This window comes from Musa acuminata, chromosome BXJ1-11 (genome assembly GCF_036884655.1).
Source record: "Musa acuminata AAA Group cultivar baxijiao chromosome BXJ1-11, Cavendish_Baxijiao_AAA, whole genome shotgun sequence".
NCBI lineage: Eukaryota > Viridiplantae > Streptophyta > Magnoliopsida > Zingiberales > Musaceae > Musa > Musa acuminata.
The window spans coordinates 32,384,454-32,410,295 of NC_088337.1; the positions used below are offsets into that span (position 1 = coordinate 32,384,454).

The following is a 25,842-nucleotide window of genomic DNA, read 5'->3' on the forward strand; positions in this document are numbered from 1 at the left end:
GATGTGCCACATCATCAACCTATATATATATATACATATATTTACATCCCATTATTTTGGGTGTGAAATGCCCACTTTGGATCGATGCACATCAGATGAATCCTATGATCTTATTCATATGGATGACACCACGTAGTAATGCGTGCATGTAAAGCCATCGGTCCCCTCTCGTCAATCGATGGGTGGCAATGAAGTTTCCTTCCACTTTCTTCACATAAGCACTCAATTCTTAATCGGTGTAGTGCTGCCCGCCACCCACATTAAATTATTAGACGTATAAAAGCTAATAATTGATTATTAATTTAAAGATAATATTTTACGAGAAAAAAAAGGAGTTTTACTCGATTTAAAATCCCTCGTGCGTGTAAAATGAAAAATCAATCTAAAATTAATATGTAATTTGGCTAATAAATTATATTAGAATTGGATTAGCCCGAATCAGTTCGATGGTTCCGAATCGAACCAAAACGGGTCATTCGATTTTGGTTCCTATTATTTAGATAATCGAAATCGTCAGTCTTAAAATTAATTTTAGAAATAAATAAATAATTTTTAATATATTTTTTAAAATTATTTTTAATTAAAAATTACGATTCCTAGCATCCAAAAACTAAGAGCGTATGTTTGTTTTGAAGGAACGAATGGGCATTGGCCTTTCGAGTTCCGATATGTTCTGACTGCGAGGAATGATCAGTCTATTAAATCGAGGAGAACGAACTCAGTGCAGCATTGCACAGAGATCATCTTGTCATTGCAATGCTTGTCATTTTCTCTCCTATAGTGCCTGAATCAGTTAACTCCATGGCGACAGGCATTCATCACCCCCCCTTTCTATTGGTGATTAATTTATCTGATCTTGCAAGGAAAAAGAAAACAAAAAGGAGAGTTTGACTTTTGGTGAAACATGAGTTGACAGTTGAATAAACAAGGAAAGATCAAGCGAAATCTTCGTATCTGGTAATAATGGATCATATAAAAATAGGGAAAGAGGTTTTGTACATGGAATGAGACATCAGCAGCTATCTTGGTTTGTACAAAGGATCCTCCTATTGCAGAGACCAGTGAGAGAGTTTGGGCAATTGCACTTTGATGCATGGAATTGACAACAGGTGTGCTGCATTTGCTAGTGGAAGAAGAACAGTGACTATTTGCTGCCACTTGTGCTCCTCCACTATTATCTATCTGACATTTTAATCCCTGCAAGTGGAAAAACCAATTGATTGGAATTTTTCCTTGTCTTCAATTCATAAGCACAAATCACAGTCTTGTTTTAAGGGAGTCATTCACATGATTTCATTGAATTCCATTAATTGCTGCACAAGTAAATCACAGCTACAGAATTATAAGCTCTTTATTATTTGTAAGACCAAAATTATGTTACAGAAGGATTTGGGAAAGCTTTGTAATTTGTAATTCTGCATCTGACTGATGGACTCAAACATGCCAACAGAGGAGAAGAAGGCCCTAAATCTTGCACCGGGAGCAGATGCCCAGTTCATGATGATGATGGATCTGCTCCTGTACGCGTGTGCCGGCGCTGAACGAGCGTGCATGCTTGTTTGCGTGAGCTGTCTAAGCTTCGTCCAGTTGGATCAACGCCGGAGTAGGTGGTCTCATCGCATGGATCTTCCCGCACGTAGAGGATCTGGTAAACGACGGCCATGTCGAAGTGGCATCAGCGTAAGCTTGCAGACTCGTGGGGTCGACTTTGGGTGGGCAGGAGTAGCTCCTTCGAGGGTAGTCATCGCCGCCGCTGGATGTGACCATGAATCCCGACCCTCCTTCCCGCGGCAGAGGAAGCAGCACCGGCCGGCCTTCCTCGTCCGCCGCCTTCCGGCAGAGGCTGTCTTCCTCGACGTCATAGAAGTTCCCCGTCCTCACCTCCTGAGCCAAAGAACACGACCAACAGAGCAGCCAATGCACGCAGTCCGTCACCGAGGGGTACCCGCAGCAGAAAGGATTTGCGGGAAGCTTGAATCGTTTCCTCATCTGAATCCTCCAAAACCCGCCGTAGAGCAGCCCGAAAACACAGACCACGATACCGAAGATCCCCACGATGTACCTTATGGTGTCGTCGTCGATGTTGAGGGCGGAGACGCTGAAGACCAGCAAAGGGGCGACGACGAGCAGTATGAAGGTGGCGATATGGACGTACATGTTGCCGAACCCAAGCCGCTCCATGTTCCACCCGAACACGCAGAAGGTGCAGAAGAAGGAGGCGCAGCACACGGTTGGGTCGTCCCAGCAGTCGAACAGCCCTCCGATCCACTCGGGGCTGGTGACCACCACCCGCCTGTTGTATATCTTCAGCTCCGGCTGATCCCGTTGGCTTCGAGATTCGCGGACGGATTGAGGCTCCTCGTACTTCCTTCCCAGCGGGCTGAAGACCGTGTAAACACCGGCGATCACCGGAGCTGCGATTCCGATGCCGATGCAGAGGTTCTCGGCCCAGTCCGGCCTCGTGTCCCTCGTGTACCCCCAGTAGAGGCCGCAGAGGACGTACTGGGCGAAGCAAGTAATGTGGAGGAGGAAGACAACCAGCATTATGTGAGCCCTCTCGTGAACTCGATGAGATCCGTCCTTGCAGTACACCGTCCTGAGCTCCACCCTGTCGACCGATTTCCACCGGAGGAGAAGCACCAGGTGGTGGAACAGCTTGGGGTGTTGGTATATGCACATGATGGTGAAGAGGGCGTTGAGAATCTGGTTGACGATCTCCGTCCATTTCTTTCTGTTGGAGCTGCTGGGAATGGCTCCGTTGAGGATCCCCGTCATCAAGAGGAACAGCATCAGAAGCCCTGCCGCCACAAAGATCAACCAGATAAGAAGAGCTACGTTCACAGGTTTCTTTATCCAGTTCTTGAAGTATCGGATCAGAGCTCCCCAGTTGATCTTCCTCACAAACGGCACACGGAAACGACGCAGACGGCGGCCATCGGATGGATTCCCACTGCGTCGCAAGAAGGAAAAGGGTGAGAGTCTTCCGACGAACCCGAACCGGAGGAACCAATCTTTCGATGGGTGAGCTTTGAGGAAGTCCAGAAATCTTCTCTCGTGGCGGTGGCTTTGATTCAGCAGCCCCTGTTCCACCGTGGGAACGTAAATGGGAATGTAATCCACGAGCCGCATTCTGGTGCCGGTTGAATCGGCATCGAGATCTACTTGGATATCGTTCTCGTGTTCGCCACGCTCGGCGGAATCCATCTTCCTCTGCTTGCGTTCTGCAGCTCCACAACGGAGAGAGAAATCCGTAAGACTACCATGTAGAAATCGAACGTAAAGAACCATAATTTCCAGCACAAAGAAACAAAATCTCAACTTTGTTCTTCTGAAACAACATCGAAGTCAACTTTGTCATGCTCAGATAGATTTTGACTATTTCCCCAGCCAGGAAAATTCTGGTCCAAACAAGGTAGAAGTAGTTTCAGGGACTGCAAGTCAATCTTGTATACCAACATTCTATCTTGGAGTTGTTTTCCTTTTTGCTTGTCTTGCTGTGTTCGACAACAGGAAATCTCGCTCTATGTCTTCTCTTGCATTAGAAGATCTCTCCATTTCCTCTGTAAATGGCATTTGTCCTAATTATTTTTTATCTTACCGTTCTTCCTTCCCACAAACACACGCGCACACACACGGCACAAACAAAAGGACTCTTATTTTTGTGGTATCGTATGGATCTGCGGTCTCCAGAGGGAGACAATCTAAATCGCACCATGCTATGATGTATGCAAAGAAAATACCTACCAAAAGCAACAACAAATCATGGAAGAGGAGAATAACAGTACCTGATCCTTTTGTTGGGACAGGAAGAAGAGAGATGTATGCACTTCAGCTTTCCCCCTCTTCCTAACTTTCCTCTCTGCTCTGTTCTTCGATCATCCCTTCCTTGTCTCAAGAACAAGATGGCAGAGAGGGGGACGCATGCTTCGCCATGGCCGTTCTGGTTGCAGAGACCTTGCCGTGTTTACTCTTCGTTCCTTTTCCGGTGGACGCCATAATATAAGGAAAGTGCGGAGCGGCCACTGTCATCCCTCCCTCGCATGGTCAAAGCAAAGCTGATGGGTCTGGGGATGGCAGGTGGTGCTCTTTTACTGGAACGAGAAGGGAGACTCGAGAGAAGTCAGACAAAGACTGACCGAACAATGGAGTTGTCTTTAGAAGAAGTCTGTGACGGGCCAAACACGGCCGGGGCAGCTGCCGTCTCTAATAAATTGCCGAAAGGCGATCGAAGAAGACCATGACCGCCAGCTTTGACATCTCCCTGATTTCAATATATATATATATATAATTTTCATCATAGTTGATCGAGATTTGAGATACGCATAAGGCTATAAAATATGCGACGACCAAATCCTGCGATCATTTCGAGCTTACGAATTTGTATTGTAGTTTGTTTGTGCAATCCCATATTCAAATATGATTATAGTATATTTGTTATTGTCTTGATGTGGTCAATTGGAGATTTAGTGCATAGCTCGATACTATCCCAAAGGCGTAAGCCTCTCTCGGAGGTCTACTTGATAGTCACAAAGATGATTGGAGTAGAGAAAGGTTTGACTATTATAATCTCAAGATGTTACTTGTTCGCACGAGGTGAATTTCATGTTGGACCAAGGTGGTTTGGGCTTCTTCGGGGTTCAATGAGTCGAGATATATCTTGGTTTCGTCGGGATTCCTGCACAAGCAATCAACATCGGGTGAGTTCTCAACTTGACCTTTTTGATGGTAAAATTAGTATTAGAGTGGGGAATAATGAAAGTTCTTCCTTCTCTTCCTCCTCGTTTTAGGTTTTTGAGGCTCGCTTTTATACCCGAGTGACCGATTAGGGTGGATCCACATGTCCTTTAGGAGCTCATTCATGTTGACGATTGGCTGATATACTTTGTTATGATGTGTCGTCAGCGAAGGACTAGGTCGTTGTTCGTTAGGGTTGACGTTTGTGCGGGATAAGCGGATGATGATCGCTTGTGCCAAACGATCGAAGAAAAAAAAATCATCACCAAGAATTAATACTTTCTACAGTCAAATAATCAGAAAAGAAGAAGAAAAGGTTCATCACCATGGATTAATGTTTTCTACGATCAGCTCATACGATCTTTCCTGAAATCATAGTTGGCAAGTGAGAAAATATCGCTTTTCTAACACTCATCGTAGGGAAAGAAAGGCGCGTAGATTCTTCAACCCACATCACCCTATGAATTATCATTCATTCATTCAATATTCTCCGTATCAATATTCATTCATCACAATACGAATGAATTCATCCATCAAGACAGGATGCCATACTCTCCCGTGTGGATTAGCGTGGTGACAGTTCATCGTTCGAAGAGACACAGGGAGCTCATTCACTCTGCAACAGGGAGTGCGGGGGCACCTCGAAATGAATGCTGTCTGAGCTCGGACAGGTGGCTCCCGCTCACTCCCTACATTATGAGATCAGCAATTACCTCGACAGTAACAATTCATTACTGTTTTGCGCCATCGCGATCGGTAACGTAAGTGTTCGTCGAAATGCCTGCTGGTTTCCTTTTTTCTACGGTGAAGACGAACACCATCCGCCGTCTTTGAAGGGTTCGTCACGGGCGACGAATGCCCTGCTGCTGCTGCTGCTGCTGCTGCTGTTGGTGCACGGCTACGCTTTCCCGAGCTAGCTTGTCAGCTGGGTGTGGAAGTATTCGCATTTATTGGACGGCTGCAATGTGACGTACGACTGCTCCCCAAGGAAATGAAGCGTCGTGAGCAGATTCCATGGAAGCGGTGCTCGAAGTCACAATGCTGAAATGGTCGTATGCCATCGGTTTCAAGCTCGAAGACTTTTCTTCGATGGCTTCGTGGTGGAGCAATTCCACATAGTTTTTGCCATCCGTCAATCAGCATGCCTAAAACCAACTATCTCTTGCCCATTAATGAGGATCTGTAATAAGTCAACAGAGATTATAAATCTTTTAGGAGATGTTGGAGGTTGGATCCATGTCCTGATTTATGTGTGTGTGTGGAAGATTTCTCTATATTTATATGAAAGAAATTTCGGTCTTGAGTTTAGATTACGAGTTCTTTCTTATGTTTTATTATTGATATATAATAAAATTATTAAGATGGATGTAAGCAAAAGAAATAGATTTTGTATTTACTTGTATATATTATTAATTCTATGCAAGGATGTGAGGATAGGCATGGAGAGCCTGTGTTTGTCAAAATACAAAGAGAACTTTTTTGTTTGCTTTGTGTGCCGAATTAATGAGGTAGCTATGGCAATGGGCATTGCGTCTTGTAAAGGAAATCTAAACATTAAATTACAAGAGTAATGTCAATGATAGGTGGGTCTCTTTTTTCTTCATCTGATGGAGGGTTTGGAGTTCCATCCCTCTTTTGCACAAGTCAGTATGATATGATAGAAACAACTGTTGTTTGGTAGCATGGTTTAATTCTTTGATCGGATACAATAATGAAACCATGTCTTGAATCATTATAGGATGACCAACACAAAAAGAAGACTGGTGTGGAGTCCAATATCATTTCTTACCATGCTCAAACTAGTGCTACATACCCTAACATATAAAAGATTTGCCAAGCTTTTCTTTAAGGTTAGGAATACTTGCTCTGGAATGAGAGGTTGACCTTGACTTTTGAATTGGAGACTCGAATCTAACCCACTCTTCTAGAATATGAACATGAAAGCAGACTCTTATCATGATCAAGTCAAACTTTTCATCATCAAGAAGAATAGAAAAAAAAAAGAGTCTGACTATGCACTACTGGTTATAAAGCAAAGAACAGGCTTAGAATGCCAACATTGTTCTGATTAACACAGTGATTTTACAACACAACAGGATCTATGAAAACATTATGGATCCAGTTGACACAAAATATCAAGATCATGAGTAACAAATTCATAGGTCGATAAGTTACTCATTATTTGTGCAAGCGCAAAGCAAGAATATGTACACAAGTCAAATTTTCGGTAAAACAAAGATTCTACCAAACATCTTAATCTGTGAACACGACGCACTCACATAAACCAAGTGATGCCTTCACTGGTCTCCACAGGGTGTGGGGCCGGCCACAGTGGGTTGTATACAACAAAACGTATCTGTAATCTGCAACAGAAGAAAAGCATTAAGAGACGCACAATCGTGTACAATCTACTGTGCATCTTTGACAGCTGAGAGATCCTTTAGACATACAACAAATGGATCCAGCATTTAGGTATGCACCGTCATATTCAGCAAGAATTAAATGAAAGAGCTATTCTTGTTCCTGAATTTACAGAAATGGTTTGACAGTCACGATGGAAGCATAAAACTTGGAGCTGGCATTAGGTAGAACATTCAATTTTGCACAGAATAGACAAACAACAAGAGATGCTATATCAAAAATAAAGAAGGCAAAAGGAATCAGGTTGTTGGGGACATAAATGGACCTAGATTTCCTACTGTTTGATCAACTCATGATGGAGTGGAGTACAGCACACCTCTAGTAAAGCTTCTGCAAGTCTTTTTAAACACTTTATTCAAACATATTAGTTGCATACTGTGACCAGTGAGATACCTGCAATTACCTCATAAAAAATTTAAATCTTGATACTATGAACAACACTTTGGTGGGGGTTCTTTCTCAGGTTCATCATCTACAACAAGAATCCCTCTTTTCGGTGGAGCAGGCAGCAAGCCATTGGTGCTATTCTTTTTCTTCTGCAATAATCCTTCATTTGAGCAAAATAACAGCACGTTATAATACTATCAATCACAAATGATACTGATAGAGGTATACAGAAATGCAAAGGCTGAATGGTAGCTTTAAAAAGTTAAAAAGTCTTAAGATTTAGCATCACTGGAAAAGCATCTGCCTGCTTCCAAATTTAAATGATCAACAATAATTAAAGTTACTGTCACAATTTTCATGAAACCTATCAGAACATTGACATGCTTTTGCATAAAATACACAGTACAATCTAGCCCAATAAATAAGGACTTTCCAGAACACAAGACCTCTGTCATTGGATGGGCTACACATGAAAGAATGTTTCTGCAACTTTTTAGTTGAACGTTGATCTCAATTATAACCTCAATGTCTTAAGTTGATTGGTCTCTTCAAATATACACTATTGCAGATTGTCTATAGTATATTGAAACTTCTAGAATGTAATCTGGAATTATACTAAAATGAACTTGAGGACGAGATGAGTGCCTGTCTCATGTAAGATGATAGGTAATTTCTATTGTTATGATGCATCACAAGTAACGGAAAAAGTAAATTTGTCTATACCAGACAAAACACTGAAGTAATTCTTAATTATGTGAATGGGTAACTCACGTGTTGTGATATCAATAAAGACTTCATCTACTCCTGTTCCAGACTTGGCAGATGTCACAAAAATCTTTGATCCAATCGTTGCTGCATAGCTGCACTATAAAGATAATATATCAAACTGACAAGCTATGAGTTCAAAAAAAGGAGAGAGTAAAACATTTCTATGGCAACTGAAATTTCCCGGAATAATCCATAACCAATCACTATTGATCTTGCGAATTATAGATAAAAGTAGTAACACAATGTGAATCCAGAGGTGGAAAAAAGTTATGATTTATGACTTTATTAACATACCATGATGGAATAACTTGTAACAAGATCACTCTTTCACCATGTCATGAATCATAATGTGAAAACAAGACTTTGAAAAATACCATTCATAACTCTATTAAAACTTACAAAGAGTTCATAACATGTATGGTTGCAAACAGTATGCTATCTTGGCAACTCTGATTATATTTTCAAGATTTAAGGAAAAGGATTGAATGAAGCAAACCTTTCAGCTTCTTGTATATCATACTTCTTTGATCTAACTAAATCACTTTTATTTGCTGCTATGGCCATGACTATATCCTTTGATGCCATCTGCTGAAGTTCCTTAACCCACTTTCGGACTCGAAGAAAAGAATCATTGTCTGTGATGTCATATACTAAAAGTGCTGCTGCAGTTATCAAGAGACATTTAGTGAGGTATTTATTATCCACAATCACCAAAAAAATAAAATAAAATGTTCATAATTCTCTAAGGTAAATTCATCAATGATGCTGAAGATAGAGTTTGCAAGATACATACCATCAGCATCGCGATAATAGATGGGGCCCAAAGCATGGAAACGTTCCTGTCCAGCTGTATCCTGCATAATAAATATGATCATTCTAAGCTTTGACTGCAATAAAAAAACCCATAAATTGGGTGCTTTTTGCCTTGTTAATATGAATATGACTCTGTTGTGTCTTGCAAGGCCCATTCATGACTGGCACCTAAATTTATAATTCGATACTGATCTGCATCTTTTGGCTAGAAGTGCACTGGAAAATTTGAGCAACTTCTTGCTATATACTTTATGCTATATGCCAAATAGGGAAGACAGTGTAGTTTCATAAAACCTAGAAAAGATCTTTGCATAACAAAACAAGACTACAGAAGTAGAAAAGTTCTGAACCTCAAAATTTTCTTTAGAAAAACATTATATCTGATACAGGAACATTCGATGTTGAAACTATCTGAAGTTGACACTGTTTTTATTGCAACAATGTCCTTTCACAAAAACAATATTGAATTTGCATCTAGAGAGTCCTTTCTTGCATTAGTTTTGCAGCATGCTAATCCCACTGCTTGCAGCTAAGAACATTTATTGAGAAAAATGTTCTGCTTGCTTTAGGAAAACCTTTTCCTTTTTTGGTTGTTGATCAAATCTATTGTTCCTCATTCTTAAACATAAAGCTTCTCCTAAGTAATAATCAAAATTATGGCTGCTCCACCTTATCTCAAAAAGCAGCATTTGAACTTAAGATTTTCAATGAAGCTATTTAAGAAGGTTATATGCGAAGTCATCCAAATACAAACTAACAGGTGGCTAAGTCAAAATCACCTTATTTTTTTATCTAGTTTTTTCACAAAGATTTAATTGAAAAGAACCAGGGTCATGTTTGAAAAAATAATTAGTGGTAGAACTTCACAGAAAGCGTGAGTGATGAGCCATAGGACCAAAGATATGTCCACTACTAGCCTAGTGCTTTACATAAACCAAATAATTAAAAATAAAAAGACAAGAAAACGCACCCATATAGACAAGGTAACAGGCACACCTTCAATGACAAGGTGTTTTTTTAGATAGAAAGCTTGCACTGTAGCTTCTTGTTTCTCGGAGAAAACATTATTTACATATCTCAATACAAGGGAGGTTTTCCCAACTCGACCTGTAAAAAAAAATGTACATTATGAGATTCATAAAACAGAAGATTAAATTCTCAAAGAAATGTACTGCCCTACAGCATGTAGGCCAACTGCATGTGTATGCTGACCCCTTACTAACAAAAGCAATTACTAGTGCCGCGGTGTTCTTCCTTTCTTTATTTAACTATGACCTCATATTAGTAAAGAACAATAAGTAGTGCTGGAATATTTGTCTTGATTTCTACTCACTACTCTCTTTTTTTCGTCCTTCCTCTTGAATCTTTATATCTAAAGGTTGTGAGAGCATATTGTTTTTCTTCCTAAACAAACTATCAGGATATCTGCAGCTGTTTGCAGTCACGTCTAGTCCAATCAGATTCATCCTTATGGACCTATTTAAGACTAAAATACTCCAAATCAATTGCAAACAACTTTGAAGTCTAACCACCCTGAACAAAACCTGCACTTTGCACCTCCGAAACACCATGACATGAACCCACCTAAATGCAAACATGAGATCATACATTTGGGTCTCCTTGCTTAGACTAATAAGTTGTCTTGATAGCATGCATGTACACGATGACTGATGATGCTAGGGGCATGAAACATAAACATTGTCTCAGAAATCTCATAAGCTTCCTTCCATCTTTTAAAATTCAGTACATACATATATCACTCATATGTGAATATTTCCTAATAACAACCTGCAACACCAAGTATGACATAGATATGGTCAGATCAATGGTGGGAAATCCAATCTCCAAGATCCCAATTTGGCTACAGACTGCACCTTCACTATGTCGAACTCGTGCATAAGACATCAAGGAAGCTAATATTGATCCTTTACAAAAACTTAGTTGCCAAGTTCATACAGGAAAATTCACGGAATAATGGCCCACAAATTTGATGGACCACATCTACATCAAATCCAATCCCAGACTGAAACCCCAGAAACCAATCCAACGAACAAGTATTCCGCAGCCACCTGAACGGCGCAAGGAAACCCTACGCCGACTCAACGCTCAAACATATTCAACCAAGATTCAGACGAAAAAGAAAAGAGGTAGACAAAGATTAAACAGGAAGGGGGATTGGAGTTACCGTCCCCGAGGAGAACGAGCTTAAAGGTGAGATTTGGCGGCCGGGAGCTCATCCTCTACCGATCGAAATCGAAGGGTCTTCGGACGGATCGGAGAGTCTCGCCGCGTCTTCCAATCGCATCAATTCCTTTCCTTCCGCAAGGGGGAACGAACCGACGATTTGGTCGAGAGGCCGCTTTTGTGGGCCGGATCGAGTAGGCTAAATGAACTAAACTTTGAAACGGGTAGAATTCTTGATCCGACCCGAATCCGATATTAAGACCTTTTATCTCTAATGCACCAACCTTACTTTTTATGGGATTTTACCCCAAAACCTTAATATCAATATTTTTATTGTCAATTTACATGCCTGCCTTATTTATTATGATATTTATTTGAGATAAAACTATTGAATCTCGAATTTTGATGATGAAATCAATTGATAGAGTTTATGATCTAATCTACGTTTTGAATAATTCAGGACTATCTTCGATCATGAATAGATAATTAAAACATGAAGAATCAATGTTGAGGCAAAGTGGAATATGTCAGAAGATTGGATGTCGAGCTGGAGGATCGGTTGACTTATCATCATATGGCTTCGTACCATGAGTTCGGGGATCAAGCTTAGAAGAGCGGACATACTGTCAAAAAAGATCGAAGTTGTGAAAGTCAACATGTTGATTGGGTAAAAGACCACAAAAGAGGATGATGCGACAAAAGATTGGATGAAGCGCCAAAAAACCAATGACATGCAGGACAACATGTGATTAATGCTTTGTAATAATTATCTAAATCAAAATAGTTTTGAGTTGTAATTAGGTTGGAATCATGCTAACTCAATTAAAGGCCAACTTAGCATATTATTTTGGGTTAAGAGAAAATTTCATTCAATGACCCAAAAGTTGGGTCAAGCGATGGCACCATCGGTTCAAGCGGTGGCACTATTAGAAGCTCAGTTTTTGAGACACAATCTCCCAGATTATATCAGGCGGTGATACTACCCAAACACAATCTCCTAGATGTGTTAAGCGATGGTACCGTCAGGACCCAGGAAACCCGATATAAGACCTTTTTTAGCTCCAATTTTGAAGTCATTTGTGATATATAAATAACCTGGTTATTCCTACGTGGAGAAGCAAGAAATTGAGTTGAAAAAAGGGGGAAAAATCCTTATGAAAAAATTGTAAATCTCTTAGTATAAAGTCATATCTTCGTAGTAGTTAGAAGTTCTTCTAAAGAAAAAAGTGAGGACTAAGTGTAAATGTTATCTCTTGAACTTGTGAAAAAGAGAAAGAGTATAAAATGATAGTTAATCTTCGTCTTTTAAAAGAATATCGGTAGTGGAAGCCGATGGCCTCGAGTGAAGAGGAATCGAGAGTCGATGCAGGTCACGATCGAACCACTATAAATATGATTTGTATTTCTCTTATGTTTTTTATTTATATTGTAAACTGATTTACTTGTTTATTATTTTCACTATCTCATGAATGTGCTTTCAAATCAAGCATCTTTCTGATCAGTTTTCATCGAACGAAAATTTCCAAACCAACGTGATTTTATCGTAAGCACTAATTCATCCCCCCCCCTCTTAGTGCCGACTTGGTCCGAACAAAAAATATTATGAAAATAATATTTATCTTCTTTTCTTACCAATTATCCGAAATAATATATCATTAAAATAAATATATCTCATTTTTCTTCCCCAAATAAATATAATTTCATTACATGGGCTTTTTAGCCCGGCCCATTTACAGCTCTATTAGACATGCCGCAAGTCAAATACCCACGAAGGATCGGGATCGTCTCTTGGGCGGTATCCTCGTTGGAAACCCTAGCGTTTTTTCGACCATCAGCTGCACAAAGGTACGATTTTGATCGCAGCCACATGCATCCCGTCTCGATCTTTTCTGTTTCACCTGATCAATTTGGCACCTTGGTCTGAGGACGCTTTTTACATTAGAAATCTGGATTTTTAGGATCGGTAATTCCGACGTCTCCTTAATTCACTTATATCATTTCTTATCCTTGAATTAAAGGACTGATTGATCAGATCTCTGATATTTGGGTTGATGTGATGGTAGGAATTCACTAATCCGTTGATTTTCTTCGATAGAAGTGTGTGAATTTCGTGAGAACATATACTATTGTTTTGGGTTGTCAAGTTTATCTATGGAGTATCACAATATGCTCTCAGAGGGTAGATCTGTTTGCCCTGGTTAAGTAATATTTCTGGAATTACATTGAGATCCTAAATAACCTTTTGATGCTTTCTTTCAGTGCTTGATCTTCACCACCATTTGCTAAAAGACAATTTTGAGAACTAATATGTTTGGTTAGAAATTTGTGTGGTTTACTGAGTGGCGAGAAAATTCTAGGAGAAATCATATATTTGATTTGGTGGCTTTAGCAAACAATTTGGTTAATGAATTATGAACAGTCTCCAATATCTGTGGCACTTATTAATCCTTTTTTTTTTTGTTGAGCTATTTGTTTGGTCGATTGGTTACTGATGAAGCTGCATGCTTTACAGGCATCCTATCTGTAGGTATTTTAAGTATGACAGGAACTACTTTCAGTTAGATGTATTAGATTGTTAAATGTATCCGTAGAATTTATGAACATGATGCATATACATTGATGTTAAATAAAATAAAGTTGTTAGCCAAGCAGGGAATAACATTAGAAAGACTAAAAATAATTCTGATGGATAAATGATTTAAAAAGTGCTAGGCGCTAAGGTCCCAAAGTGCTTGAGGCCTTAGGTGCTCGCCCGAGCAAAGGGAGGCACTCTAAAATATTAAAATATTAAAAATATATAATATAATTATTTAAATAAAAATAATTAAATTATAATTAAAAATATAATTATTGAAATAATTAAAAAATAGGTGCTCGATCCGTTGAGTCTACGGCAGAGGTAGCGATAGAAAGCGTTGGTGGCAGAGGCAGAAGCAGAGCTAGGGTTCCTCGGGGTCGTGCAGGCATGAAGCGTGACTTTTGAGGTAAGAAACTACGAACCAAACTAAACTTAAACCGGTTTGGTTTGCTTAATTGAACCGGGTGCTCGTTCAAAATGCCCAGTGCCTAGGTTCGAGCGAGCGCCCAGGCGATGCCTCATTGAAGCGCGCCGCATGGTCCACACACGAGACGCTCGGGCCTCGCCTTGCCCGAGCACTTAGGCGAGTGTTGTAGCTCTTATTTAAATCACTATGACAGACGACTGAAGCCCTTTTATTTTTTGGCCATTCTTTTTTTCATTTTAAGATAACATCTTATTATCAGTCTTTCAAAGTTGATCACGTCTAACAAAAGATTTTGTAATGATGGTAATGATGGGTGTTATTTAAGATTAATGGTTCAGCAAATAGTGGTCCATGTGAGCATAGTTTAGACATCTAGAGGCTTGTTTTTGGCCCGAAATCTAGTCGAAATCTAGTCGAAATCTAGCCGAAGCCCCAGGTGATTGTTTTACGACCACATTGGTTGCGATGGAAATTATTGTTGAATGGTTATTGACCTCAAGTTCCTTCAAAATTTTCTTTTTCCTTTATTCATTCACAAGTCCTTGATGGTTATTTTAATACTCAAGTGGCTAGGCAAGATTAGCTACAACAGGAGCAAATAGTGTATCATGCCAACAATATTTGTATCAGTGGAATTTTTGTTCATTTTGCACTATGGAGATGTACTTGTTACCTCTAACCTCCTTTGGGTTGATATTTATTAGTGTGAAATTCTCTTTTTCTTGTTTCTTTAACTGTAATAAAAAACTAATACATGATTGGTTCTGGCCATTAGCAATCCAATCTAATGAATGCATCTTTTGCATCATAAACATGTTCACTGCATTCTTCTGCTGTTTTGGCTCCATCGTGAACACACGATCTTTCTCCATATTTAAGATTGTGTTTTGTATGCTTTACTTTTTATTATTTTTTTGCGACAGTCGAGATGGTTGCCAATGGCGGAGCACCACCAAGAGGTAGTGCAGCAGCAGCTGCCAGCTTGCGCAGACGCAGGCCAGGTGGTGGTGGTGCTGGTGCAGCAGGAGGAGGTGCGAGCACGATGCTCCAGTTCTACACCGACGATGCTACGGGAGCCAAGATGTCTCCCAATACTGTTCTCTTTATGAGCATTGGATTCATTGCTGTGGTTGCTCTTCTGCATGTCGTCGGTAAACTCTATTTTGTTCGTCACTAGAGCTCCATGTTTGCGTCCTGACTTTTGATCTCCCTAAAGGTGCACTCTTGATTTGAGCAAAACACAGACAATGTATTGGATGGTAGGCAATGTGGCAATTTTATTATCAGAATCCTTGGAGTTTGCCCCAACTGCAGCATTTTCGTTCTATAATTGACATTACATACAGCATACTTGTTATTTTGAAGTCAATCCAACCTGCTGTGAGTGTTGAATTTGTTTGTGCTTATCATCAGAATGTTGAACACTGTGAATGAAGTAAGCCATTGAATTGTGATGAGGGTGACGAGGGGGAACTATGAATGTTATGATGGTAATGATGTTTCCGTGTGATTCGAGTGATAGTCTTCTCCTCCAATTCAAATGTAAATGCACGAGAAACGCGGTTTGGCCACTGATTTGGATCCACTCGCCCACTGAAAGATAATTCCATTTCTTGCAATCATATCCAACATATGATCAAAGTCAAGTCTAAATCCTAGTTGTTTTCGTTGACCTTCCAATGTCACTTCATTTATACGCCAACAACGCAACGACCGAAATGAATGAGAGAGAGAGAGAGAGAGAGAGAGAGATGAGTTCAAGTTCTCAGTTTGCTGCGCCGTCCGGTGCCATCGTCGGCCCACGGTTCTGCGTTCCGTATCCGATCGACCTCACGTTCTTCATCGATGCCGCCAAATGTGACCACCTCACGGTGACCGACATCAACGGCAACGTCGTCTTCAAGGTCGAAGCCCATAAGTGGAGCCTCAGAAGCAGGCAGGTGGTCGTCGACGCCTCCGGCAAGACTGTGATTTCGATGCAGCAGAAGGTCCACCTCCTCATCTCTGCTTCGCTTCCTTCTTTCTGCAAAGTTCAAGACGTTGACTCTGGTCGTTCTGTCATGCAGCTGAGCAGCATCCATGACCGGTGGCAAGTCTTCAAGGGAAATAGCTCAGATCCTAAGCATATGCTGTTTAGCGTCAAGAGGAGTTCTGCTCTCCAATTCAAGACCGAGTTGGACGTGTTCTTAGCTGCCAACACGAAGGAGGAGGTGTGTGACTTCAAGATCAAGGGAAGCTTCCGCAAGAGATCATGCACTGTGTACAAGGGCGACTCTTCCATGGTGATCGCGCAGGTACTTACCTTCTCCAAAACAAACTGTACAGCACACAGATCTCAGCAGCTTTAGATTTAGATCAAAACATTGATTGCAAGTTTTATGTGGAGTTGCATTGTTAGAATTGTGTGATGTGGCGATGCAGATGAGCAAAGAATACAAATTGGTGAATGGATTGGTATCCAAGGATGCTTTCGGCGTGGCCGTCAACCCAAACACCGACTACTCCTTCGTTACTGCTCTGACCATAATTCGACATGAGTTCTTTAAAGAAGACACTGTAATCTCTCATGAAATCTCAGATGAAATCTCAGACGAAATCTCAGATGGAATCTCATCTGTAATCTCAGCTGCACTAGGTGGATCCTAATTCTCCATGCCTGCTAGTATAACAGCGAGTGACTTCCTCTGCAGCATGAAACCACAGATGGATACTTGGTGAAGACTTGGATGTTCATGCAAGACTTGGGTTGTAGTACTTAATCTTATGTTCCTCCTTTTGTGTTATCGTGGGATGGCTATATATGTACGTAAGATTATAGTAGTTTGCACCGCAGCTGAACCTGTTTAGAGATCATAGATATATATAACAGGGAAGTGAAAGTGAGGTGGATATTGGGTCTCTTCTCAGCCCTATGCACTGTTTAGAGATCATACATAAAGCTTGTTTGAAGAGCTCACTGCCACTTCTTTCAAGCATTGAAGATTCATGTTTCCTGATCTTTTCGGTGTTCTGTTTATCCTTTTTGTTATTAGGAGATTTATGTGTATCTTTTGGTTAGGAATCTCAACTAAATATTATAGCTGATCATGCTTTTTCAGTGGACAAAAGAAAATGAAAGCTACTTGACATCGTCAACACTGAAGAAGAACCTCAGATTTATTAGGCTTGTCTGCTTGCACTGATCCACTCTCCGAAGAGGTCTTTGAGAGATGATGGGCTACTTTTCTTTTGCCTCCTCACTTGAGTTTGTGTCTCATGTCATCTATTTGCGTCATACCTTAAACAAATACTTGAAACGATCCACTTGATCTTTATCCACCAATTCAGCTGTAAGAGAGAGAGAGAGATAGAGAGAGAAGATGAGTGAATCGAGTCCTCGGATTTCTCGGCCCGACGCCATCGTCGACCCGCGGTTCTGCGCTTCGTACCCGATCGACCTCACGTTCTTCATCGACACCTCCTGGTTGAACTGTGACCGCCTCGCCGTGACCGACACCAACGGCAACGTCGTCTTCAAGGTTGAAGTCCGTAAGCGGAGCCTCAGAAGCTGGCATGTAGTCGTCGACGCTTCCGGCAAGCCTGTGATCTCGATGCGGGAGAAGGTCCACCTTCTCACGTCTGCCACACATCCAACTTTGGCTGTTCCGTCATGCAGCTGCGTAGCGTCAATGACCGGTGGCAGGTCTTCAAGGGAGATAGCTCTGATCCTAAATATCTGCTGTTTAGCGTCAAGAGGAGTTCTTCTCTCCAAGTCAAGACCGTGTTGGATGTGTTCTTAGCTGCCAACATCAAGGAAGAAATCGTAAGATGATAATAGAGACACTTCAACAACTAAATTCTCAGAACTTATATATATATTATTCAATAAAATATTATTCTCTGATTATAAAAAGATAAATTCAATACTTTGACTCGATAGTAACTCCTATCTTGATTAAGACTTTTAAACTTAGATCCTATCTAATTGCAAAGCTTGATTTAATATTTGAATATATTCTCTTAGATTAAAGTTTGTAAAAAAATTTATGAAAAGCCTTGAAACTTGATGCAATCTTATGTTGTTGCTATGCGTAATGTTTTTTAGAATATCTAAATTCTTAACCTTGTATTCCATAATAGTTTTCGATGTGCTCGATTTATTCTATCTTATCTGTTCTAATAAATTGTAAAACTTTAATTTATTTGGAATCTTAGCTTTCTTGAACCAATCCCTAAATATGAAATCAATCATAAATATCAGGCTTTTTTCCTCGTAGAATATTTCTCAGATTTTATAAAATTTTCTTATTTTGATCAACAACTTATTTTGACAGGTTAACAATCAACTTTCTAATTTTTTTTTCTATAGAGAGGTAAAATATATTTATGTTTTTGATGGAAATTAAATAATCTAATCCAACATAATCATTTACTCCAATAAAATTAATATTATGCATATGGTAGATTGTATTTTGTACAATCTTAACGTCTTGTATCTTAGTAAGAATATTATTGAAAATTAGGTATCTTCACTAATTTTTTCTATTAAGATATTTTCATTTTCTTCTAATTATATGTCATGCATTTTTTTTTACTTCAAATAATACAGAAGGATATATACCTCTTTTATAAATATCTTTTAAAATTAATGAGACTTATGTCTTAATTATATAGATTCATAAAATAAGATTTTCATCTAGTATTAAACGAGAGATCAACTTTAGTACTCTTTTATCATCCATTATTCTTCGGAGAGTAACACAAATTCTATATCATTTATCATATTATTACAAAGAGTAATAAAATTTTTATATAATTTAATATTTTTTTTTAAATAATCGAAGATAAATTTTTTTAAAACTTTTTGATACAAAAAAATAATAACAAGATCCAAAATAACATATAAAAGTCATTATCCATACCTTCGATCTTCTCTATTGTATGTGAATTATTTTTTCTATTGATCGTCTCTGTCCTATTATAATCTAATTTATCGATTGCTTTTTTAATTATATCCTCCTATTTTATGATTATCAGATATACTTCTCGTGGATATTGTGATTAATTTTTAACTATATTATCTTAAGATCTGATTTCTCTTTCTAATAATTTATTTCTCTTTTGTTTCTTTCTAGAGTTTTCTCTCTCTTTAGACTTTCTGTTACTTCTCTCTCCTATGATTTTCCCTATATAACTATTTATATCTCTAATATACTTATTTTTTCTCTCAGACAGATGTAATTCTCTGGCTTAATTATCGAATCTCATATTTTGATAATAAAACTAGTTGATAAAATTTATGATTTAATCTGTATTTTGAGTAATATAGGATTAGCTTGGATCATGAAGAGACAATTAAAGAAGAAAAAATTAATGTTGAGCCGGAGTGAAATATGTCAGAAGATTGGACGTGAAATCGGAGGATCAGTGGATGTGTTGGCAGAAAGCTTCGTGCCATGAGTTCGAGCATCGAGCCTAGAAGAGCGGACATTGCACCAAGGAGATCGGATTTGCGGAGGTTAATATTCCGATTGGGCAAGAGGCCGCAAAAGAGAACGATGCACCAAAAGATTGAATGAAACGCCAATAAACCAATAACATGTCGGACAACATGTGATTAATCATTTAGAATAATTATTTAGTTCGAAATAGTTTTAAATTGGAATTGGGTTGGAATTGAACCAACTCAATTAAGTACAAATTGGGCCTAAGTTAGGACTGAGTTGGACCTAATAGATGGATCACTCAGCCACTTAGAGCCATGCCAAGCGGTAACACTGTCGAGGGTGGACGATGAAACCGCTTGAGGCTTAGTCTCCTGATGATATTGTCGACAATTAATGTGGTGGTATCGTCCTATTAGGTGATGGTATTGTTAAAGCCCAATCTTCGAGACTCTATCGTGATGGTACCATCTAATATCAGACCGGCAAGCGATGTCATCTCGAAGGTTCATGAATGACTTGGGTTGCAGTTCTTTTCATCTTCCTCCTCCTTTTGGGATATTGTGAATTGGCTACAAATTGCGATGTCAGAACGGACATGGTTGTAGTTCTTTTATCCTCCCTCTGCAGTATCAAAGGCTAAGCAATGACTCTATGACATGCACTGTTGACATTACCAATCATTATTATGTAAAGCAGGAGGTAAGCAAAAGTCGTCCACGGATCTATCAAACATTATTTTCTTACAACATAAGACTTGCACCGTTGACGACACTATCTGCTGAATGCCACAAGCAATTTGCCATACAGTTGCATGACATGGTTGTTGCAAACATGCAATTTGCCTTACAGCTGCATGACGTACTTAAGAGTTTACAAAACCAGATCACAGGACATAAACCATCCCGACCTCGAGAAGGGATGCAGGAGGCACACGGAGGGCCACATCAGGCCAGGTGGTGGTGGTGGCGGTGGTGGTGCAGCAGGGGGGAGGTGCCAGCACGATGCTCCAGTTCCACACCGACGATGCTACGGGGGCCAAGATGTCTCTCCCAATACTCTTCTCTTTATGAGCATCGGATTCATTGCTGTTGTTGCTCTTCTGGATTGTCGTCGGGAAACTCTATTTTGTTCGTCACAAGAGCTCTATTTTGATCTCCTTAAAGGTGCACGCACTCTTGATTTGAGCAAAACATAGACTGGTAGGCAATGTGACAATTTTATTATCAGAATCTGCAGCATTTTCGTTCTATAATTGACATTACATGCAGCCCAACCTGCTGTTAGTGTTGAATTTGTTTGTGCTTGTCATCAGAATGTTGAATATTATTGTGAATGAAGTAAGCCATTGAGTTGTGATGAGGGTGACGAGGGGGAACTATGAATTGTTTTTTATGGTAAGGATGTTTCCTTATGATCCGAGTGATAGTATTCTCCTCCAATTCAAATGTAAATGCACGAGAAACGCGGTTTGGCCACTGATTTGGATCCACTCGCCCACCGAAAGATAATTCCATTTCTTGCAACCACATATGATCAAACTCAAGTCTAAATCCTTGTTGTTTTCTTTGGCCTTCCAATGTAGATTCATTTCTACGCCAACAACACAACCACTGAAACGAGAGAGAGAGAGAGAGAGAGAGAGAGAGAGAGAGAGAGAGAGAGAGAGAGAGAGATGGGTTCACTAATTTCTAAGGTTGCTGCCCCGTCCTGCGCCATCGTCGACCCGCGGTTCTGCGCGTCGTACCCGATCGACCTCACGTTCTTCATCGACGCCGCCTGGTTGAACTGTGACCACCTCGCGGTGACCGACATCAACGGCAACGTCGTCTTCAAGGTCGAAGCCCATAAGTGGAGCCTCAGAAACAGGCTGGTGGTCGTCGACGCCTCCGGCAAGCCTGTGGTTTCGATGCTGCAGAAGGTCCACCTCCTCATCTCTGCTTCGCCTCCTTCTTTCTGCAAAGTCCAAGACGTTGACTCTGGTTGTTCTGTCATGCAGCTGAGCAGCATCCATGACCGGTGGCAAGTCTTCAAGGGAAATAATTGCTCAGACCCTAGGCATCTGCTGTTTAGCGTCAAGAGGAGTTCTGCTCTCCAATCCAAGACCGAGTTGGACGTGTTCTTAGCTGCCAACACGGAGGAGGAGGTGTGTGACTTCAAGATCAAGGGAAGCTTCCGCAACAGATCATGCACTGTGTACAAGGGCGACTCTTCCATGGTGATCGCGCAGGTACTTACCTTCTCCAGAATAAACTGTACAGCACACGGATCTCAGCAGCTTTAGATTTAGATCAAAGCATTGATTGCAAGTTTTATGTGGAGTTGCATTGTTAGAATTGTGTGATATGGCGATGCAGATGAGCAAAGAATACAAATTGGTGAATGGATTTGTATCCAAGGATGCTTTCGGGGTGGCCGTCAACCCAAACACCGACTACTCCTTCATTACTGCTCTGACCATCATTCGACATCAGTTCTTTAAAGAAGAAACTGGAATCTCTGATGCAATCACTGATGCAATCACTGATGTAATCACTGATGTAATCTCTGATGATATCTCAGATGGAATCTCTGCAATCTCAGCTGCACTAGGTGGATCCTAATTCTCCATACCTGCTAGTATAACAGCGAGTGACTTCCTCTGCAGCATGAAACCACAGATGGATACTTGGTGAAGACTTGGATGTTCATGCAAGACTTGGGTTGTAGTACTTAATCTTATGTTCCTCCTTTTGTGTTATCGTGGGATGGCTATATATGTATGAAAGATCATAGTTTGTAAGATTATAGTAGTTTGCACCGCAGCTGAACCTGTTTATACATATATATATATATATATATATATATATATATATATATATATAGGGTCTCTTCTCAGCCCTATGCACTGTTTAGAGATCATACATAAAGTTTGTTTGAAGAGCTCACTGCCACTTCTTTCAAGCATTGAAGATTCATGTTTCCTGATCTTTTCGGTGTTCTGTTTATCCTTTTTGTTATTAGGAGATTTATGTGTATCTTTTGATTAGGAATCTCAACTAAATATTATAGCTGATCATGCTTTTTCAGTGGACAAAAGAAAATGAAAGCTACTTGACATCGTCAACACTGAAGAAGAACCTCAGATTTATTAGGCTTGTCTGCTTGCACTGATGCACTCTCCGAAGAGGTCTTTGAGAGATGATGGGCTACTTTTCTTTTGCCTCCTCACTTGAGTTTGTGTCTCATGTCATCTATTTGCGTCATCTTAAACAAATACTTGAAACGATCCAGTCTTCCACTCGATCTTTATCCACCAATTCAGCTGTAAGAGAGAGAGAGAGAGAGAGAGAGAGAGATGCAATCGAGTAGTCGGACTTGTCGGCCCGACGCCATCGTCGACCCGCGGTTCTGCGCTTCGTACCCGATCGACCTCACGTTCTTCATCGACGCCTCCTGGTTGAACTGTGACCGCCTCGCCGTGACCGACATCAACGGCAACGTCATCTTCAATGTTGAAGTCCGTAAGCGGAGCCTCAGAAGCTGGCATGTAGTCGTCGACGACTCCGGCAAGCCTGTGATCGCGATGCGGGAGAAGGTCCACCTTCTCGTGTCTGCCACACATCCAACTTTGGCTGTTCCGTCATGCAGCTGCGTAGCGTGCATGACCGGTGGCAGGTCTTCGAGGGAGATAGCTCGGATCCTAAAGATCAGCTGTTTAGCGTCAGGAGGACTTCTTCTGACCAAGTCAAGACCGTGTTGGATGTGTTCTTAGCTGCCAACACCAAGGAAGAAATCGTAAGATGATAATAGAGACACTTCAACAACTAAATTCTCAAAACTTACTTGTCTCAAACCTCATCCTCATATACATACATACATACATACATACATATATATATATATATATATATATATATATATATATATATATATATATTCCCATTTGAATTTATAATAAAATATTATTCTGTGATTATAAAAAGATAAATTCAATACTTTGACTCGATAGTAACTCCTGTCTTGATTAAGACTTTTAAACTAAAATTCTATCTAATCGCAAAGCTTGATTTAATATTTGAATATATTCTCCTAAATTAAAGTTTACAAAATAAATTATGAAAAGCCTTGAAACTTGATGCAATCTTATGTTGTTGCTATGCGTAATGTTTTTTAGAATCTCTAAGTTCTTAACCATGTATTCCATAATAGTTTTCCATGTATTCTTAACCATGTTATTCTATCTTATCTGTTCTAATTAATTGTAGAACTTTGATTTGTTTGGAATCTTAGCTTTCTTGAACCAATTCCTAAATACCAAATCAATCATAAATATCAAACTTTTTTCGTCATAGAATATTTATCAGATTTTATAAAATTTTCTTATTTTGACAGGTTAACGATCAACTTTCTAAAATTTTCTTTTCCTATAGAGAGGTAAAATATTGTAACACCTTTGATTAGTCTCATATCGAAAGTGGATAATATTAAGATTGACTTATAAGGGTCCGATGAGTGTACTACTATCAACTTCAGCTTAAGCATTTTGATCAGTAGTTTAGACCAAACAAAGTTAATATGCCAGTTAGCTCTAATCCAACATAATCATCTACTCAAATAAAATTAATATTATGCATATGGTAGCTTGTATTTTGTAGGATCACAACGTCTTGTATCTCGGTAAGAATGTTATTCATACGAGGTATCTTCATTAACTTTTTCTATTAAGATATTTTCATTTTCTTCTACTTATATGTCATGTATTTTGTATTTTTTTTTACTTCAAATAATACAGAAGGATATATACCTCTTTTATAAATATCTTTTAAAATTAATGTGACTTATGTCTTAATTCTATAGATTCATATAATAAGATTTAGTACTCTTTTATCATCCATTATTCTTCAGAGAGTAACACAAATTCTATATCATTTATCATATTTTTACAAAGAGTAATAAAATTTTATATAATTTAATATTTTTTAAAAAATAATCGAAGATAAATTTCTTTTAAACTTTTTGATACGAGAAAAATAATAACAATATCTAAAATAACAGATAAAAGTCATTATACATACCTTCGATCTTCTCTATTGTATGTGAATTATTTTTTCTATTGATCCTATCTGTCCTATTATAATCTAATTTATAGATTATTTTTTTAATTATCTCCTCCTATTTTATGATTATCAGATATACTTCTCGTGGATATTATGATTAATTCTTAACTATATTATCTTTGTTGAATCTTGTATTTTGATGATAAAACCACTTGATATGTGTTTATGATTTAATCTGCGTTTTGAGTAACGCGGGATGCTTCGATCAGGATGAAACAATTAAAGCAGGAAAATCATATTGTGCCGGAGGAACATGTAAGAAGATTAGACGTCGGACCGGTAGATCGATCGACGTATCGATAGAAGGCTTCGGGTCATGGATTCGAGCATCGGGCCAAGAAGAGCGAGTATTACGCTAAGGATATCGGAGTTACGGAGTCAACTGGCCGATTGGGCAATAGGCCGTAAGAGAAGACGATGCGTCGAAGAATCGGACGAAGTGTCGAGGGACCAATGACATGCCGGACAACTTGATTGCTTAGGAGTAATTGTCTAGATCGAAGTTTTGCTTTACTTGTGCAGGATTCACTATGATGCTTGAAGACATAAAGCAAGTCTACCGGAGTCGAGTTTGATGGGTGTTCGAGAGTCCGAAGATTCGTTGGAGATGTTGTTGTCACCAATCGAGAGGAAATCGGGGACTTGCCGAAGTTTTCGGAAGTCCGCCGGAGAGATCGTCAGAGGTTCGCGGAGATCACCGAGAAGGATTGGCTACTTGTCAAAGACTCATTGAATTCACCACAAGACCCGAGAGCCTATTGGGAGTCTACCGGAAGAAATCCGAGGGTGTATCGGAAGTCCACCAGAAGTTAGCCGAAAACCTCGCCGGAAGGAAACTTGATGTTATCGATTAAAAACTTGCTTAGGGCTATATCTTAATTTTATAGTTTATATGTAATTAAGGTTAGGATTAAGGGTTAATCCTATAACCCAATTATAGGCCAATTGAGCCCAAGTTCGAACTAGTTTGGGTCAAGTTTGAAGCCCAACTAATGAGCTAAAATAGTT

At 39.6% G+C, this 25,842-nt stretch overlaps 6 protein-coding genes across 9 annotated transcripts; 4 read left to right on the forward strand and 2 right to left on the reverse strand.

Moving 5' to 3' along the window:
• Nucleotides 1-1,333: 1,333 nt before the first annotated feature.
• Nucleotides 1,334-4,138, reverse strand: LOC103972351 (uncharacterized). 2 transcript variants are annotated; one of them, XM_065091179.1, is made up of 3 exons: nt 3,786-4,138; nt 3,320-3,560; nt 1,334-3,221 (listed from the first exon to the last, which is right to left on the reverse strand). In XM_065091179.1, the coding sequence occupies exons 2-3, from the start codon at nt 3,456-3,458 to the stop codon at nt 1,573-1,575; spliced, it is 1,788 nt and encodes a 595-aa protein (XP_064947251.1). In that variant the 5' UTR covers nt 3,459-3,560; nt 3,786-4,138; the 3' UTR covers nt 1,334-1,572. The 2 variants fall into 2 exon arrangements, with proteins under 2 accessions (XP_064947251.1, XP_009384930.2); XM_009386655.3 differs by lacking the exon at nt 3,320-3,560 and having other exon boundaries at nt 3,786-4,128.
• Nucleotides 4,139-6,776: 2,638 nt separating this feature from the next.
• LOC103972352 (uncharacterized) lies at nt 6,777-11,477 on the reverse strand. Of its 3 annotated transcripts, none has more exons than XM_009386658.3 (7): nt 11,309-11,477; nt 10,094-10,230; nt 9,104-9,164; nt 8,807-8,969; nt 8,314-8,402; nt 7,559-7,702; nt 6,777-7,097 (listed from the first exon to the last, which is right to left on the reverse strand). In XM_009386658.3, the coding sequence occupies exons 1-6, from the start codon at nt 11,358-11,360 to the stop codon at nt 7,584-7,586; spliced, it is 621 nt and encodes a 206-aa protein (XP_009384933.1). In that variant the 5' UTR covers nt 11,361-11,477; the 3' UTR covers nt 6,777-7,097; nt 7,559-7,583. The 3 variants fall into 3 exon arrangements, with proteins under 3 accessions (XP_009384933.1, XP_009384931.1, XP_009384932.1); XM_009386656.3 differs by having other exon boundaries at nt 8,807-8,972; XM_009386657.3 differs by having other exon boundaries at nt 7,549-7,702; nt 8,807-8,972.
• A 1,559-nt stretch (nt 11,478-13,036) lies between these two features.
• LOC103972353 (protein transport protein Sec61 subunit beta-like) lies at nt 13,037-15,620 on the forward strand. Its single transcript, XM_009386659.3, has 2 exons — nt 13,037-13,152; nt 15,236-15,620. Exon 2 carries the CDS (start codon nt 15,241-15,243, stop codon nt 15,487-15,489), a length of 249 nt encoding a protein of 82 aa, XP_009384934.1. The 5' UTR covers nt 13,037-13,152; nt 15,236-15,240; the 3' UTR covers nt 15,490-15,620.
• Nucleotides 15,621-16,039: 419 nt separating this feature from the next.
• On the forward strand, nt 16,040-17,310 carry LOC135596674 (protein LURP-one-related 15-like). Its single transcript, XM_065088733.1, has 3 exons — nt 16,040-16,300; nt 16,379-16,606; nt 16,734-17,310. Exons 1-3 carry the CDS (start codon nt 16,064-16,066, stop codon nt 16,956-16,958), a joined length of 690 nt encoding a protein of 229 aa, XP_064944805.1. The 5' UTR covers nt 16,040-16,063; the 3' UTR covers nt 16,959-17,310.
• A 361-nt stretch (nt 17,311-17,671) lies between these two features.
• On the forward strand, nt 17,672-18,123 carry LOC135596504 (protein LURP-one-related 15-like). Its single transcript, XM_065088551.1, has 2 exons — nt 17,672-17,914; nt 17,968-18,123. The coding sequence occupies exons 1-2, from the start codon at nt 17,672-17,674 to the stop codon at nt 18,121-18,123; spliced, it is 399 nt and encodes a 132-aa protein (XP_064944623.1).
• A 3,215-nt stretch (nt 18,124-21,338) lies between these two features.
• Nucleotides 21,339-22,668, forward strand: LOC135597757 (protein LURP-one-related 15-like). Its single transcript, XM_065091182.1, has 3 exons — nt 21,339-21,656; nt 21,735-21,965; nt 22,093-22,668. The coding sequence occupies exons 1-3, from the start codon at nt 21,411-21,413 to the stop codon at nt 22,336-22,338; spliced, it is 723 nt and encodes a 240-aa protein (XP_064947254.1). The 5' UTR covers nt 21,339-21,410; the 3' UTR covers nt 22,339-22,668.
• The last annotated feature ends 3,174 nt before the right edge of the window (nt 22,669-25,842 follow it).